The 15584-nt window shown below is 40.6% G+C and overlaps 1 protein-coding gene across 9 annotated transcripts in view; it reads right to left on the reverse strand.

The window, feature by feature from the left end:
• The window catches only part of KMT2C (lysine methyltransferase 2C), a 124632-nt gene that overhangs the window by 34125 nt on the left and 74923 nt on the right, over positions 1-15584 (reverse strand). For 6 of the 9 annotated variants that reach the window (XM_072153918.1, XM_072153913.1, XM_072153917.1 and 3 more), the window contains 13 exons: positions 11474-11638; positions 11278-11387; positions 10069-10122; positions 8879-9091; positions 7751-7879; positions 7319-7438; positions 6531-6661; positions 6058-6235; positions 4413-4517; positions 4098-4145; positions 2424-2561; positions 642-674; positions 392-535 (listed from right to left, as the gene is read on the reverse strand). In XM_072153918.1, the coding sequence (XP_072010019.1) occupies positions 392-535; positions 642-674; positions 2424-2561; positions 4098-4145; positions 4413-4517; positions 6058-6235; positions 6531-6661; positions 7319-7438; positions 7751-7879; positions 8879-9091; positions 10069-10122; positions 11278-11387; positions 11474-11638 (1568 nt within the window). The remainder of the gene's footprint in view (positions 1-391; positions 536-641; positions 675-2423; positions 2562-4097; positions 4146-4412; positions 4518-6057; positions 6236-6530; positions 6662-7318; positions 7439-7750; positions 7880-8878; positions 9092-10068; positions 10123-11277; positions 11388-11473; positions 11639-15584) is intronic. The other 3 variants (XM_072153916.1, XM_072153914.1, XM_072153919.1) reach the window with 2 other exon arrangements.

Genomic DNA, 15584 nt, shown 5'->3' on the forward strand with positions numbered 1-15584 from the left:
TGTGTGTGAGTGATCTCCAAGGAGTTTTTAATTGGTGTCAAATATATTTTCCCTTTTTTTGATGGCTAAAACTCCAAATCCTCTTTATCAAGTATGTGACCCTTCCATGTGAGCTTCAAGTTCACAATCAAAATTGAATACTGCTTGCAGTATAGTATTGCTTATAGTATACATTTTTATTTTTTATAGAGCATAGGACTACAGCTTCCACTACTAACCTGAAAACACTCAGAATATTATAAAGTATGACGTTTCCAAAAAAAGTCACGCAAAAATAAAAGAAAAAAAAAATGTTGTGGCTTAAAATGTTGATTGTGTGAAAGAAGATTCCAGAAACACTTTCACCTGGTCTTAATTCAGATGAGAGGTTTTAACCAGGACTGAAACTTACCCTGGTTGTGCAAAGGCAAGAGCTGTGTATGTGGAGGATGAGGATGAGCTGAAGGTGGTGGCGGTTGTGGCAAAGATGGCTGATGGGTGGCTACAGGACTCAGCACAGCAGTAAATAAATCTTCAACATCTTTTCCTTCAAGTTCTGCAAACCCAACAAAAAGAGTAGGAACCAAACATTTTTTAGGAACAGTTTGATGACATTTTCATGGAGCCATGATAAAATGTACACTGGGGAGGGTCATAATTACCTGGAATCTTAGACAGTTTTTCCAAAATAGCACCTAAAGGAGGGAAGAGTAATAATGAAATACAATGATCTGCTGAGAATTTCAGATTTTGCAGTTTTTAAAAATTTAAATACACAACTTGTTGCAGATTCTTTGCTATCCTTTTAGTGAGAGAAGTTATCAGAGGTCCAAGCACAGGTATGAACTAGGTCTAAGACTTAATACATTGTTCATATAACTATTGTGCCCTATTGTTTTTTTTTTCGTTAGTATTTTTTTTAAACTAGAGTGTTGGCTCTTAAGCTCAACAGCTTCTCAGATCACATTATGCACACTGCTTTGAAAGCCTACAGCGCCACACAGCTTTTCCGTAGAACAACCTACACTGGGCAGGGGAGTGTCCCAGACTACCCCAAGTGCACATAAAGCACCCTGAGATGCTGAAGGACATTCTTTTTTTTTTTTAAAAAGGATTGAAAATTGGATAAACCAATGAAGACACAAGTCAATGTAGGGTAAACGTAAATGCAACCGGTCAGTTAAACTAACCCAAAACTAAATATGTCTTTGAAAACTGCTCTTATACAGCATTACAACTATCCCCATATTGTTCTTCCCCATGTCCAAAAATCCATTTGTAAAGATGACTCACCCAAGCACACTTATGTTCTTCTAGATCATGCCCGATTGACAGCTTCCAGACTGACAAGTGGCCTGCTTCCTTTTCAGCCCAGTCAACTTGGATATGCTACATCATTTTCATGCTAGCTGTGAGACTGCTGAAGGGAATTCCTGAGGGACGGGTGAAATCCCTCAGGAGTTCTCTTCAGCAAGTGAAATGAAGATCGGTCTTGGATAGGGTCAATTACATAGATAGTGAGTCAACTTTATAAACGGAATGTGAAACCTTTCAGTTGTGGGGAATAACAATATAGGAATAATTGTACTGCTGTATAGTAACAGTTTTTAAAAATAGGTTTATTTAACATGGGTTAGTTTAAGAGACAACAGATTGCGGCTACCAAATTTCAATAAACTAGGCTTTGCCTTACTGAGAATGTGATCATCAACTTAGAGCTGTGTAACGAAGCACATGCATCTTATCAGAAAGCACTTGTTTTGTCATCCACCCTTTAGGCATGATATGTTTGCAATACATTACTGCCCCATGTAAAAGCGGCTCTAGGCCAGGGGCGGCTGGGTTGCAGGATAGCTGCATACGAATTCTCTCATCTACAGTGACTTCCATTAGCAACAAAGTGGATGAGCAAAAGCACATTGTACCGGACAGGAGTCCTTGCAACAGAGAAATTTGATGCCGGGACTCCCTTTTTCTGCCCGCGGAACAGCACCGCTGGTGATGCAACAGGAGTCTAGTTCACGGTACTCAGTCAATGGCATCAGACCCCCACAGAGTCCCATTACCACAGACCAAGCATGCTGGTGTGTGCCCACCGCCATATTACTACAAATTCTGTACTCTTTGACTTGAAATACAAAAATGCAAAAGGAGCATTTTTCCTCTGCCAGAAAAAAAATGAGAGCAACCTCTGTTTTTTAAATTGTGTAACTACACAAGACTTTGATTTGTGTTACAATGGGTTCACAACATGTTGGCTCTATATATAGTCCTGGTGTAGGGGGATCTGCACATAACACAGGTTTGGAAAGCTGCAACAAGACAAATGCTTATACCTACTCTAGATACTATATTATACATAATAGTGTAAAAATCTATTAATAGATACATAAGCAATTAACAAAGGAAGATACAGGTGTAATAATATAGAGAATGCGTTTTACCATCTGTAACCATTTTGTCCAGTTCTGGACTGAGAATCCCATCCAAATGGTCTTCGCTTAAAGGTCGGGAACTGTGGTTGACATTGGTGTGAGAAAGTGATGACGAATCATCCGATATGGTACCTATGTCAAGCCCCACTACAAAGTAAAGTGAAAGATTATGTAAGTTGTTTTTTTTTTTTTTTAAACAATCTTTATTGATGCCAAAAAGCATTCAAATATACTTTATATGACAGTGTGTTGGTTAAATGCCTTTCAACTTCATTTTATTTTCATACATATAAATAATGATCATTATAAACATGCCATTTCAGCATTAACATAACTAAACTTAACTATACAAAAAAGTCAGACTAATGCTGCAGAATATAGAATTTTCAGGAATATCTTATGTTGAATTTCTATTGCCAATGAAAGATTATGTAAGTTTTAAAATATTAGGTTTTCAGGGGGATTTAAAGGGATTTAGACGAGTTGATCGATACCAAAATAAAGGCAGCTCTGAATGATAAAATATAGGCTGCAACTCTAATACGATAAAAGCAATAAGGATTTACAAGTAACTAGATATAGGCAATATAAGTTTTATTAAAATATATTTTTTTTAATCGTTAGAAACCAAAAAAAGAAACATGGGGGAAATCTATGGGACCTACGGTATGTTAGAGACACAAGCTATGGATATTTGTCTTGAACGTATCTAAGACATAGGCACATTGAATAAATATAGCAATTCAGAGCTTTCGTCTTAAAGCAGTGGTGGCGAACCTATGGCACGTGTGCCAGAGGTGGCACTCTGAGCCCTTTCTGTGGGCACGCAGGCCTTCACCGAAACACAGAGTTTGCCAAATAGGACTCAAGGCTTTCTTCTGTGGTCCAATACAGCCCAGGACGCACCATGTTCAGCGCCATTTTAAAGCAACATCCTTGACTGCCAGGACTACAGGAGGAGCGAGAAGGTGTGGATAGAGATGGATTGTCATTGGAGCTCATGCTCTGGGTCCCCCGATTCCTCCTCTTCAGGGAACCCTGGAGGGAAGATACAATCCAAGTTTCTCCATCTTTCTATTTTATTGGGGAACTCAGGACACCAATACGATTAAAACCTGTGATACAGCAGGGGTCAATAAGTTACTGCTTAAATTGTCATGTTGGCACTTTGCAACATATAAATGGGTTTTGGTTGCAGCTTGGCCACTCTGTCTCTAAAAGGTTTGCCATCACTGTCTTAAAGGGTTTGTCTGGAATTATGGGTTTTAACATAGAGGAGCCAGGGGGGGACAAGACACTATTACTAGCCCCTCTCCTTTGCTCTGAATCGACATGGCGCCACCAATCACGGCCCAGTCTCAGTGGCTTAGTGGTGATGTCATGCTGACACAATTTTGACTACAGCCTGTAACTTCCGCTGAAGCGGGTGTGTGTCTGTGGACACTGCATCACCACTGAGCCCCTGTATAAGGCTGGTTGTGAGGTGCAACGGAGAGGGGCTTGTATACCGTATTAGACATTTTTAAATATAATACCCCTGATCCCAAACAACCGCCATTCACTTTTTAATGGTAAAAGAATATACTAAAATAAATGTATAAAAAATAAAAACAAAGCGTGGTGCATGCATGCAAAACCCCAACAGGATGGATTCTGAAACACCTAACTACGAGATTTGCTTACCAAAAGGGGAGGATGAATTCTCGACCTGGAAAGTGCATAAATCAAGACCTACAGGACCCAAACCAGATAAAATGGATGATTATAACAAAGAAAAAGAGTGGAAGCGAATGTGTCAAGCAGCATGCCGAAAATCATATCGCGGAGCCAAATAAGAACATAAATCAGACAAGCAGAAAAGCCGACCCAGGGAAACCAAATCATAAGGATGGGAACGCTCTGGTAGCAAAATGGATCTATGAACAGGTCTAATATTACAGAATGGGTGAAAGTCAGTGGAAGACTATATGTTGGGAGAAGAGCCTTCTGATGACGTACCACTGTGACTTGCAGACTTTGCGAGATCATCTGAAAGTATTCCAAAAATATCATCATCTGTATTCAACACCTCAGAAAGTTCAGCTAAAGGATCTTGAGAGACACCTGTAAAATATTGTTTGAGAATGTGAGAATTTTAGAAATTAACTGTTTAGAACACAAACTATAAAATAAACTTTTAGCTCAAAATAAACTGCAGTTTATTCTTCTTTATCCAAAAAATGTCTGAAATCTGATGTCAAAATCTGTAATAGACTCTTAAAAGGTTTTCTCCAAGTATATAAATTATCCCATATAGAGCGACATGATTATTGATAACGGGATCCCTGACCACTGGAGACCTTGGGGTCCTGTTCTTGTTATTGGTGGGTGTTCTAGCAATGAAACCCTCACCTATCTGCTTGTTATGCCCCATCTTGTGGATAGGGTAAAACACATTTTGGGGAAACCCCTTTAAAACCTCAAGTCAATATCCAGCAGTATAAGGGTGTGATTGAATTTAGTCCCCTACACCTCATCTTGTGTCGTCATAGCTCATAGATATTGGCGTTTTCCCCCTTCATGAAGTTTTAAGGAAGATCTGTCAGCAGAATGTTACACCTCACACAATTAATACCTGCTGGTAAAATCTTATAAGTCCTCCCCATATCACCTAAAATGATTTGCTCCTGAGGCGTCGTGCCTTAATTACAATCGTTTTACTGATATGCAAATGAGCAAAGAAGAGTAAATTTCTTAATAGAAGAGTCAAGTTTTCTCCCAGGCTGCCAGTGAACCCCGCCTCCTTCCTTTGATTGACAGCTATGTATCTTTTCAGGCTTCTCAGCCTGAGCAGACAGAAAGTCCTCTCCCTGTTCACATCCTGTCCTTACCAGAATGCTTTCTCGCTCACTGCATGGTGAATATAGCAGCGAGTACTGTGTGGGGAAACTGCAGAACTTTTCACCATTTAACGCACCCGTAGTACGCAGAGCCAACATAGAAAAAGGCAGAATAATTTGGGGGAACGATATTACTAATGGGTGGAGGCAGATTTAAACTGGGATGCTGTCGCTCCTCTTCAACAAAGGAACAGTGAGGGTTAAGGTTTATTGTGCCTGTTCTTGATGATAGGTTCCCTTTAACACTCTGCCCCTTGTCATTTTCTTATTATAAAACGTTGAGACTCGGTTTGCTTCTATGTAGGTCGTCACACTAGTAGCCATCATCACAAATTCCAACTACCCCCCAAAAAAATAAACAAAAAACTTTCCAGTAAACTGAAGATGAGAACATTGTACTATATTCATTAGATTTTTTTTGTGCCCTTTGCTTGAACCCAGTTGCCCATGAACAAATTTGTTCCCACAAACTCGCACAATGATTGTGTGGATTTACAGGACTGAATCTAGGACTACAGAACTGAACTTGGCATGTCTGTCCAGCAGTGTTTGGCTCGTGCAGAGGGAAGTTTATATTTGGGTTTATGAAATAATTTGGCGACATAAATTCACTTGAGTGGTGTACACACTCAAAGTGGGCAAACTCATGCGTGGGAAACCAGCATCAAACATCCATACATTGTTCTCCTAATAGCCCTAATAAAATGGAAATAAGGTGTGAAACAACCTAAATAGCTTCATTCTACTTTATAGTCGTCACCCACCATCTGTATTTTTGGAGGGCGTTGCTGCTGAACTGAGCAGGGGGTCTGACAAAGGATCCAGAAAAGTGGAGTTGAGATTTGCTTTGCACAAAATTGTAGCTGCATCCTCAGAGGAATTCTCAATGTTGGGTTTGTTTTGTCTACTGGTGTCCAGAAGATTTCTCCCAAAAAAAGCTTCCTGTGTACAAAATAAACAAACGCGTTAAAGAATTGAACACTTATTGAACCCAAGTAGTGATTAGTTAGGGAAGGTTATTGCTGTATGAGGAAAAAAAAATTGCCTTAAAATTCAGTTTAAGTTATGAAAAGTCCCAAAACCTGGCACAGTTGGTAAGACATCCATTAGATTACTGCTGCGTAAAGATTAATCAAACTATGGTCATGAATGTGTTAAATCCCCACCACTATAAAAAAAAGAAAAAAAACCCCGGATGAATACAACTGAAACAGATGATAAATTCAACAACAACAACCTGGAGATATGCAGGAAAGATTTCTTCTAGTTTGTTTTTCTTTTTCCGGTAGCGCTTCTTTATTTTCTCTGTGGTGTCAGAGCCGATCATGCATTCATCTACAGGAGTTTCTGGCTGAGGTTCATTCCAACCTTAAACGCACCAGATATACATAAAAAACAATTAAACTAACTTACAACAAAGAAAAACACTAAATAGTTGGACATTAAAGCAAAGATGTCATATCCAAGATAACAAAAATGCAGCAGGCAGCATGTTATAGAGCAGTAGGAGCTGAGCAGAATGAACACAGTGTCCTCTTTGCGGGCAGAATGTTACAGAGCAGGAGGAGCTGAGTAAATCGCACTTAGTGTCCTTTCTTAAAGGTAGCATGTTATAGAGCAGGAGGGGCTGAGCAGCTTGTATATAGTGCCCTATCTACAGGCAGCATGTTACAGAGCAGGAGGAGCTGAGCAGATTGTATATAGTGTCCTAATTGTGGGCAGTATGTTCTAGAGCAGTGGTTCTTAACCTTGTTTGAGGTACTGACCCCACCAGTTTCATATGCACATTCACCGAACCCTTCTTTAGTGAGAAATCAAATGTGTGTGTGTGTCATGGCCTCCGTGGAAAAAGCTCCGCCGAACCCCTGAGACCGACTCACCGAACCCGTAGGGTTCAATAGGACCCCAGCTAAGAACCACTGTTCTAGAGTATGAGGAGCTGAGCAAAATGTAGAAGGTGTCCTATCTGCAGGAAGCATCAGAGACTGTCAGTCTTCTCTGTACAACAGAATATTTTTTAAATACCTTCTTCTTTACCAGGCAGGAGTTCAGAAACTGAGCCAGAAGAATCCTTTCTAGATAAAGACCTCTTGGATTTTCCCTGACCTGTTCGGCTTCTTTGGCGCACCATGAAACCCCCAATACCTACGTAAAGAAGGATTACCATTTTACATTAGATATGGCATATAATAGACTTTTTATTACATTTGGAGAAAAATATTGTAATGAATGGCTGGTGGTCCCAGCGATCAGCCCCTCATCACTTTGCCTCTAGCCTTATTTTGATGTTAATGTTATTACCTGCATGTAAATTGTATATCTATATACTCATCCAACCAGGACTAGCTGCATTGACAAGATTCAGGTAAAACTACAACAGTGACATGTCAACCACAACAAAACAATGAACAAGGAAAGCAAATGGAAAATTGCTCAGTGACGGCAATAACCCTGTACCTGGTCTGTATGGCTTTCGCTTCCTCTTCTTTATTCCGTCCATTATTTCAACACCTTTCGAGTCGTCATCAATTGCTTCTCGCTCTGGGCTGGAGTCGGATTTGACATCACAGTCCATTAGATCACCCTCTAGAATACAATTATGGAATCTGATTATTATGTATTTAAGGACAATGTTGGGAGTCGTTTGTCATGGTAAAACGATTTCCATCTAATTTACTAAATTTAAAAATGTACAAATCCAGTTATCCCTTCATGCTCTACATGAAAAAAATCTCTGGTAGAGCTGGATAAGAAATATTATCATCCCTTTATAGTAAAATCCTTCCACAGCCATTACTTATGGCAGAGGGGAGGAGCACAGTACAGGTAGAAGACCCGCACAGAGAACTTGCAAAGCTGAATTATAGCTGCACCTTTCACAGCCCTGCTGCTACCAACACCAACCAGGTGTTCACATATGTAACATAGATTAGGCCACATCAAAAGCCACATAAAAAGTGAGAGTAGCTTTATAATAAAAGCCTTTTTTTAATCAAAATGCTTTCTTGTGGATCATATACGACTAGCTACAGTGAGTATAGATTAAACAATGTGCTTAAACTGAACCTGTCAGCAGGCATGTCATATTTAGCTGATGACAGGTTCCATTAACCTATGCTATGCAGAGTATAAAAAATGCCTTTGTCAGCATTCTGAATACTGCCACTACTTTGTAAAACTTTATTTCACATTACAGGGTGGGTTCCATGGAGGGTGGGATGCATTCTTCCTATACTCCACATTGTCCCCTTGCTCCCCAGACTGCTCAATGCATATTACAGGGGAGAGAGCTGGATGAGTGTGACAAGAGGAGACTGCCCTATCTTCCCCACGGGACTCACAACACATTGCTGGCAGGGATAGAGGTAATGTGAAATACAGTTTTATAAAGTATTGAAATGATTCAAAATGCTCACAAAGGCATTTTTAAAATTAGCATAGGCTATTGGAACCTGTCACCAGCTCAAAATGACATTCCTGGTGACAAGTTCCCTTTAAGACTTATTGGGAAGGAAAAGCAGGAAAGTGCAATTGCATCCTGCAATTTCTACAGACTTTTCTCAATGACAATGAAATAGACGTCACCTCTACTATCGTCCATCTCTCCGTCTCGAGAATGTTCAGATTGTGGGTCTGGAGGGGTTTGGAGAACGGCCACACTGTTCTGGTTGATGATCTTTAATTTGAGCTTTGGTTTTGATCGCCTTCTTCGCGGCACAGTGATGGTTAGGCTCTGTAACTGCGAGAGCCCCGATTCGGTTAAACATACCCCATCCTGGGTAAAAGTTTTCAGAATATCTAAACAAAAATAAGAAAGGCATAAGGATGATGAATGGAATTATGTATTATAAAATATCTAGAGTATTCTTCATGGAAAGCAATGGAGCATTATTTAGAAAGTGCCAGGTTGCTCTGTTTTGTATTAACTTATTTGCTAGGAAACTATATCAAACTGTGCAGAGCCTGCCTCTGTCATTCCAAATACACCAGATGTTCACAGGACATATGTTTAATTTTTTTCCAAGTGTGCTTTGTCTTTTTTTTTCTGGGAGTAAGTTACCTCAAAAAAGGTACATTTTGCTAAATCAAGTAAATCTGATCATGTCAGATGCAAGTATATATTGCATCTACCACCAGAAAACGGATGGTAGACTGTCCACACAGTTATGCTCTTTACCTTAGGGGGTTGATAATCTTTTTTTCATATTTTCAAGGGTCCGGAATAAGCAGGAAAAGAACTTTATAAAAATATATAAATGAGCCTGAGGCGGCCGAACCTCATGGCTCCCCTGTCCACTCATTATGCCGGCCGCTGTCATTTATTATTCACCTCTCCGTGCCGCCCGCTCTTCACAGAAAGCCGCTGGCGTCAGCCGGCTGCCTGCAAGTCTCACACATGCCCAAAAACACCATTCCTACTGGAGCCGCTGTAGTAACCAGCTGGCTGTGCAAAGAATGGTGTTCTTGCGCATGCGTGAGACTTGGAGGCAGCCGGCTGACGTCAGCGGCTTTCTGTGAAGAGTGGGCGGCACAGAGAGGTGAATAATTAAATGGCAGGGGCATGCATAATTAGCGAATGGCAGAGCCATGAGGCACTCATGATTGTGTGAACAGTCCACCATGAGTAATCTGGTGGTAGATGTTACCATGTAGAAAACTGGATTAGCTTAATATTTTAGTACATTGGAAAATTTAAATCCTTGGACGTTGCTTTTGTCAGTACAAAAAAAAAAAAAGTGCTAAAGATGGTCAAAAGAGACAAACACAATACTTACCGGGTTCTCTAGTCTTGGGAACGATCTGAGCATCAATTGGTGGTTCAGACTCTTCTACAGGGAAAGCAAGAAAATCCAATCAAAATAAACAGATTTTTTTGGAACCCCCATCAATCCCAAAATACACCTCGATGCAGCAGCCCAAAGTGACTAAAAACATGATAGCCAGGGGCTGCATGCTTTTAAAAGTAATATCTTAGTAATTCCTCCGCTTTACCTGCATGAATAATACACAATCCTAAGCCCAAACCATATCAAAGCTTATTCAGTAATTTGCCCCTCCGCTGAGTATATATCTAATCATTATTTTCAGGAGTATTTTTTAAAGCTGGGGTGTTCTGAATACAGGAATGCCTTAGGCCAATGTATTTAGGGGCGGATAACCTGTAGCAATTTTATGTTATAGCATGGAGAATAGAATATAAACAGATCCAGTAAAGAAATGCAGGATAAGGTGGTCTGTAGCCGACATAAAAAGGACCAAATTTTGTTGCTGCGCTTTGGCAATGGAAACCGATGCATAAAAGGCTTCCCTGGTTATAAAGTTGCAACTAGGGTCGGTTGTGAGGATGTAGGGGGGAGCATCTGAAAAATGTGCTGCAGCACGTGTATCCAAGTGCTCATTGCTGCGCTTTATGGCTGTTTCACATTGTCCGTGATCATGGAACGTGAGCAGAATCGTGTCATGGACTGATCACTCTGCCAGGGACTGAACTCTATGCATCATATAGAAATATGTACCAAGGTGTTGTTGAGACACTTAACAACCCACAGCTGCTTATGGACAAGTGGTTTAGGGTCCCAAATCGCTTTTTACCCCTTTGTGCAGGCCTGATATATTTAAGAAAAAAAGCGCCTACACTTACCCTGTGTTGCAGATTTTGGCGCCTATAAGTGGCTTCAATGAAGTCAGCATAGTCCACCAAGGCATATGCAGCAGGGTGCACTACATCGGCTTCATTGAAGCAATGTGTAGGCAGCAGGATCAGAGTCCGATGTGCTGTAACAGACTCATCTCTAGGCAAGTATAAGTAATAATTTTTTTTCTTTTCCTTTTTCTTTTTGTCAAAGCAGCCATAGATGGAGATGATACAAGAAGATTTGGGACACTGAACCACAGACCCATGAAGATCTGTAGTCAGTTAAAATGCCCCAAATCCCCCCTTTTAAAAAAAAAATATATATATAGTTAGTGAATAGCACTCGTACCTTGAGCCGGTATTACAAATGGCTTGCACATTGCACAATCAAAACCACCGTCAGCCGCATGCTCAACTTCTACTTCTGTATTTAGGTTCTGGCAAGCACCATGTGACCACCTAAATTGCCAAAGATGAGAGATACAAATCAGGAAATAGAAAAAAAATGAAAGCATTTATACCTCTTGGTATAGACCGTCACTTACCTATCACACTGCCTACACTGAATAATAAGCTCGTCCTCTATGTAGTTCTGAGCACATACAGGGCAGGTAGACAGGCTGGCACATGGGGCACACTGCGTGTAGTTATTCTGCCACTCACATCGCAACCCCGGAGTGATTGCTTTACAGTTGTTACAGGATACACACCTAAAAGGCACAACGGTGTAAATATTACATTGGTATTAAGATCTTGCAAATGAAATATCTAATTATACATGGTAAAGGGAGCATGGAGGCTGCTTGATGGGAGCCACAATAGCAGATATTTATTAGAAGTGCTAGGTAAAACTGTTCTAGTTGCGCTAGTTACTGATAAATCTGCCCCATTTTATATAAATGTAAGGAGAGATTGGGTGGACTGTCTTGTGTGGTATTAAAGTCCATTATCACAACGGATGAAACGAGAAAAGTTAAAGGGGAAAAAAAAAAAAAAAAAAGAAAGAAAATCTACCATCAAAGCCAAGCATGACAAACCAGGGGCACTTACTCATAGATCCAGGCACCGTGACTGTGATAATCTCCTTATATTTGTTATCCATGGCCTCCTTCCTTCTAAAATCAAATTTTATAATTATGCATCTGCTAGATTATACATGCTCAGGGAGCAGGGGGAGGGGGAGACATGCTCTGCTCAATCTGCAGCATGGAGGGGCACTGTAAACACTTACCAGAGACCCCCAGGCTCGTTAGCATAATTGTAAAAGTTGCTTTTAGAAGTAAGGAGACCAAAGATATAACACATATAAGAAGATTACCAGAGTCCCGGTGCCTGGATCCATCAGAAAGTGTCCCTGGTTTATCATGATGGATTTTGATGGTAGATTTCCTTTAAAGGACACCTGTCATCAGGTCTTTGCCACTAGTCCTGTCACTCCTACCTGTTGGAGCAGCTCACAAGGATCCCATCCCAGCCTTTATCTAGTCAATTCATACATTAATCATTGTAAAATCATCTTAGTTTCATAGTTTCATAGTTTCTACGGTTGAAAAAAGACACTTGTCCATCAAGTTCAACCAAGGAAGGGAAGGGATTGGATGAGGAAGGGATTTAGGGGAAACAATTCTATATAACATAACCATCAATGTTATTTAGGTGTAAAAAGGCATCTAGACCCTTCTTGAAGCTCCCTGCTGTCCCTGCTGTGACCAGCGCCTGAGGCAGGCTATTCCACAGATTGACCGTTCTCATAGTAAAAAAGCCCTGTCGCCTCCGGTGATTAAACCTTGGTTTCTCCAGCCGGAGACAGTGCCCCTCGTCTTTTGATTTGATTTAATCTGAAACAACTTACCACCATATTTTTTGTATGGACCATTCATATATTTATATAAATTAATCATGTCCCCTCGTAGTCGTCTCTTTTCCAGACTAAATAAATCTAGTTGTTTTAATCTTTCCTCATAACTGAGACCCTCCATACCCCTTATCATTTTTGTGGCTCTACGTTGAACCCTCTCCAGCTCCAGGGCATCCTTTTTATGGACCGGTGCCCAGAACTGGACAGCATATTCCAGGTGTGGCCGAACCAGTGCCTTGTATAGTGGTAATATTACATCCCTATCACGAGAGTCCATACCACTTTTGATACATGACAAGATCCTACTGGCTTTAGAGGCAGCTGGTTGACATTGCATGCTGTTATTCAATTTATGATCTACTAGTACCCCCAGGTCCTTCTCAACAAGGGACTCTCCCAGATTTACTCCCCCAAGGACATATTTTGCCTTTGGATTATTGGCCCCCAGGTGCATAACATTACATTTATCCACATTAAACCTCATTTGCCAAGTGGATGACCAAACATTCAGTTTGTCCAAGTCACCCTGCAGCCTATGAACATCCTCCATAGACTGTATTACACTACACAGTTTGGTGTCATCTGCAAAAATAGACACAGTGCTATTAATTCCTACCTCTATATCATTAATAAATATATTAAATAGTAGTGGGCCAAGCACAGAACCCTGAGGTACACCACTCATAACTGGTGACCATTCCGAGTAGGAATCATTGACCACAACTCTCTGGATACGATCCTTCAGCCAGTTTTCAATCCAATTGCAAATGATTTCTGCCAAACCAATAGCCCTAATTTTACCCATCAGGCGTTTATGAGGGACAGTGTCAAATGCCTTTGCAAAGTCCAAGAACACAATATCCACAGCTGCTCCTCCATCCAGGCACCTGCTCACCTCTTCATAAAAGCAGATAAGGTTAGTTTGTCAACTTCTATTCTTAGTAAACCCATGCTGGCTGTCACTTATTATACTATTTGATGTCACATACTCCAGTATGTAGTCTTTTACTAACCCTTCCAATACTTTCCCCACAATGGAAGTTAAGCTTACAGGCCTGTAATTGCCAGGCGAAGTTCTAGAGCCCTTTTTATATATTGGCACCACATTTGCCTTGCGCCAGTCACTTGGCACCACACCAGACATTACGGAATCCCTGAAGATGTTAGACAGCGGTACAGCAATAACAGAACTGAGTTCTTTAAGAACTCTGGGGTGTAACCCATCTGGTCCAGGAGCTTTGTACACATTGATTTTATTGAGCTTAGATTGGATAATGTCTACATTTAGCCAGCCTAGTATATCACAGGATCCATGACCCTCACTGGCACCACCCAAGTCAGAAGTTCTCTCTTCTATTGTATAAACGGAGCTAAAAAACCTATTAAGTATCTCCGCCTTCTCCTGGTCTCCAGTCACCGATGCCCCATTTTCAGAATAAAGGGGTCCAACCTGTTGTGACCCATTTTTTTTTGCATTGATATACCTAAAAAATTTCTTGGGATTTGTTTTGCTATCTTTAGCTACCTGTCTTTCATTTTGTATTTTGGCTGATTTGATTTCTTTTTTACAGATTTTGGTAAGTTTTTTGTAAGTATTGAAAGCCTCAGGTGACCCGTCAGATTTATATTTTTTAAATGCCCTCTTTTTCTCATTAATTGCCCTTTTAACTGTAGCTGTAAGCCACGCGGGGTGTAATCTAGCCCGTCTATACTTGTTACCTATTGGAATAAATTTAGAAGTATAAAAACCCAGGATAGATTTGAATTTCTCCCATTTAACATTAGTATCACCATGTGACAGTATCTGATCCCAGTCTATATCCTGTATTGCAGCCCTGAATTTTTGGAAATTAGCCCTCTTAAAATTCAAAGTTTTTGATTTTCCCACCTGTTTCTGCTTTTTAAAGTTTAAGAGGAAAATAATTATATTATGATCGCTGTTCCCAAGGGGTTCCCTGATACTGACATTTTGGACAATCTCCTCATTGTTAGAAATCACAAGGTCCAACAATGCGTCACCTCTTGTGGGATCTTCTACAAGCTGCAACATAAAATTATCCTGCAGAAAGTTGATAAAATGTCTCCCCTTCATAGATGAAGACAAGCCCTGACCCCAATTTATATTTGGAAAGTTAAAGTCTCCCATTATCACTACGGTCCCCTCCTGTGCAGCCCGCTCCATCTGTTTATATAGGTGACCCTCTATTTCCTCAGAGATGTTAGGGGGTCTATAAATTACACCAAAAATAATTTTCTCAAAGTTCTCTTGGCTTTGAATTTCAACCCACAAAGTTTCAGCCTCCTCACACTCTGAGACCACTGACTCATTCACAATCGCTTTTAAGTCTCTTCTGACATACAGACATACACCACCTCCCCTCCTATTTGCCCTGTCTTTCCGAAAGAGTGTAAAACCTTGAATATTAACACCCCAATCATGCGATGCATCAAGCCATGTCTCTGCTACACCAACAACATCTAACTGTTCCTCTAATATCAGAGCCTCAAGCTCGCCCATTTTGCCTGAGATACTTCTGGCATTTGTGAACATACAATTTAATTTTCCACAGTTATTTATCTGATTTAAAGTAATTTTACTGGCACATATATCCTCACCACTGTTCTGCAACTTGTGGATCTCCTTATCCACTGCCTTAGGCCCCCATACACAGCCCACATCACCACCCACCAACATAACCTGCCCCCTCTCTGACCTGTCTACCCCTTCAGTGTCTTCCTTTTCCTCCTCCCCCGAGCCTAGTTTAAATACTCCGCCACCCCTGCTAGGATCTTCTCCC

Source organism: Engystomops pustulosus, chromosome 5, assembly GCF_040894005.1.
Source record: "Engystomops pustulosus chromosome 5, aEngPut4.maternal, whole genome shotgun sequence".
Lineage (NCBI taxonomy): Eukaryota > Metazoa > Chordata > Amphibia > Anura > Leptodactylidae > Engystomops > Engystomops pustulosus.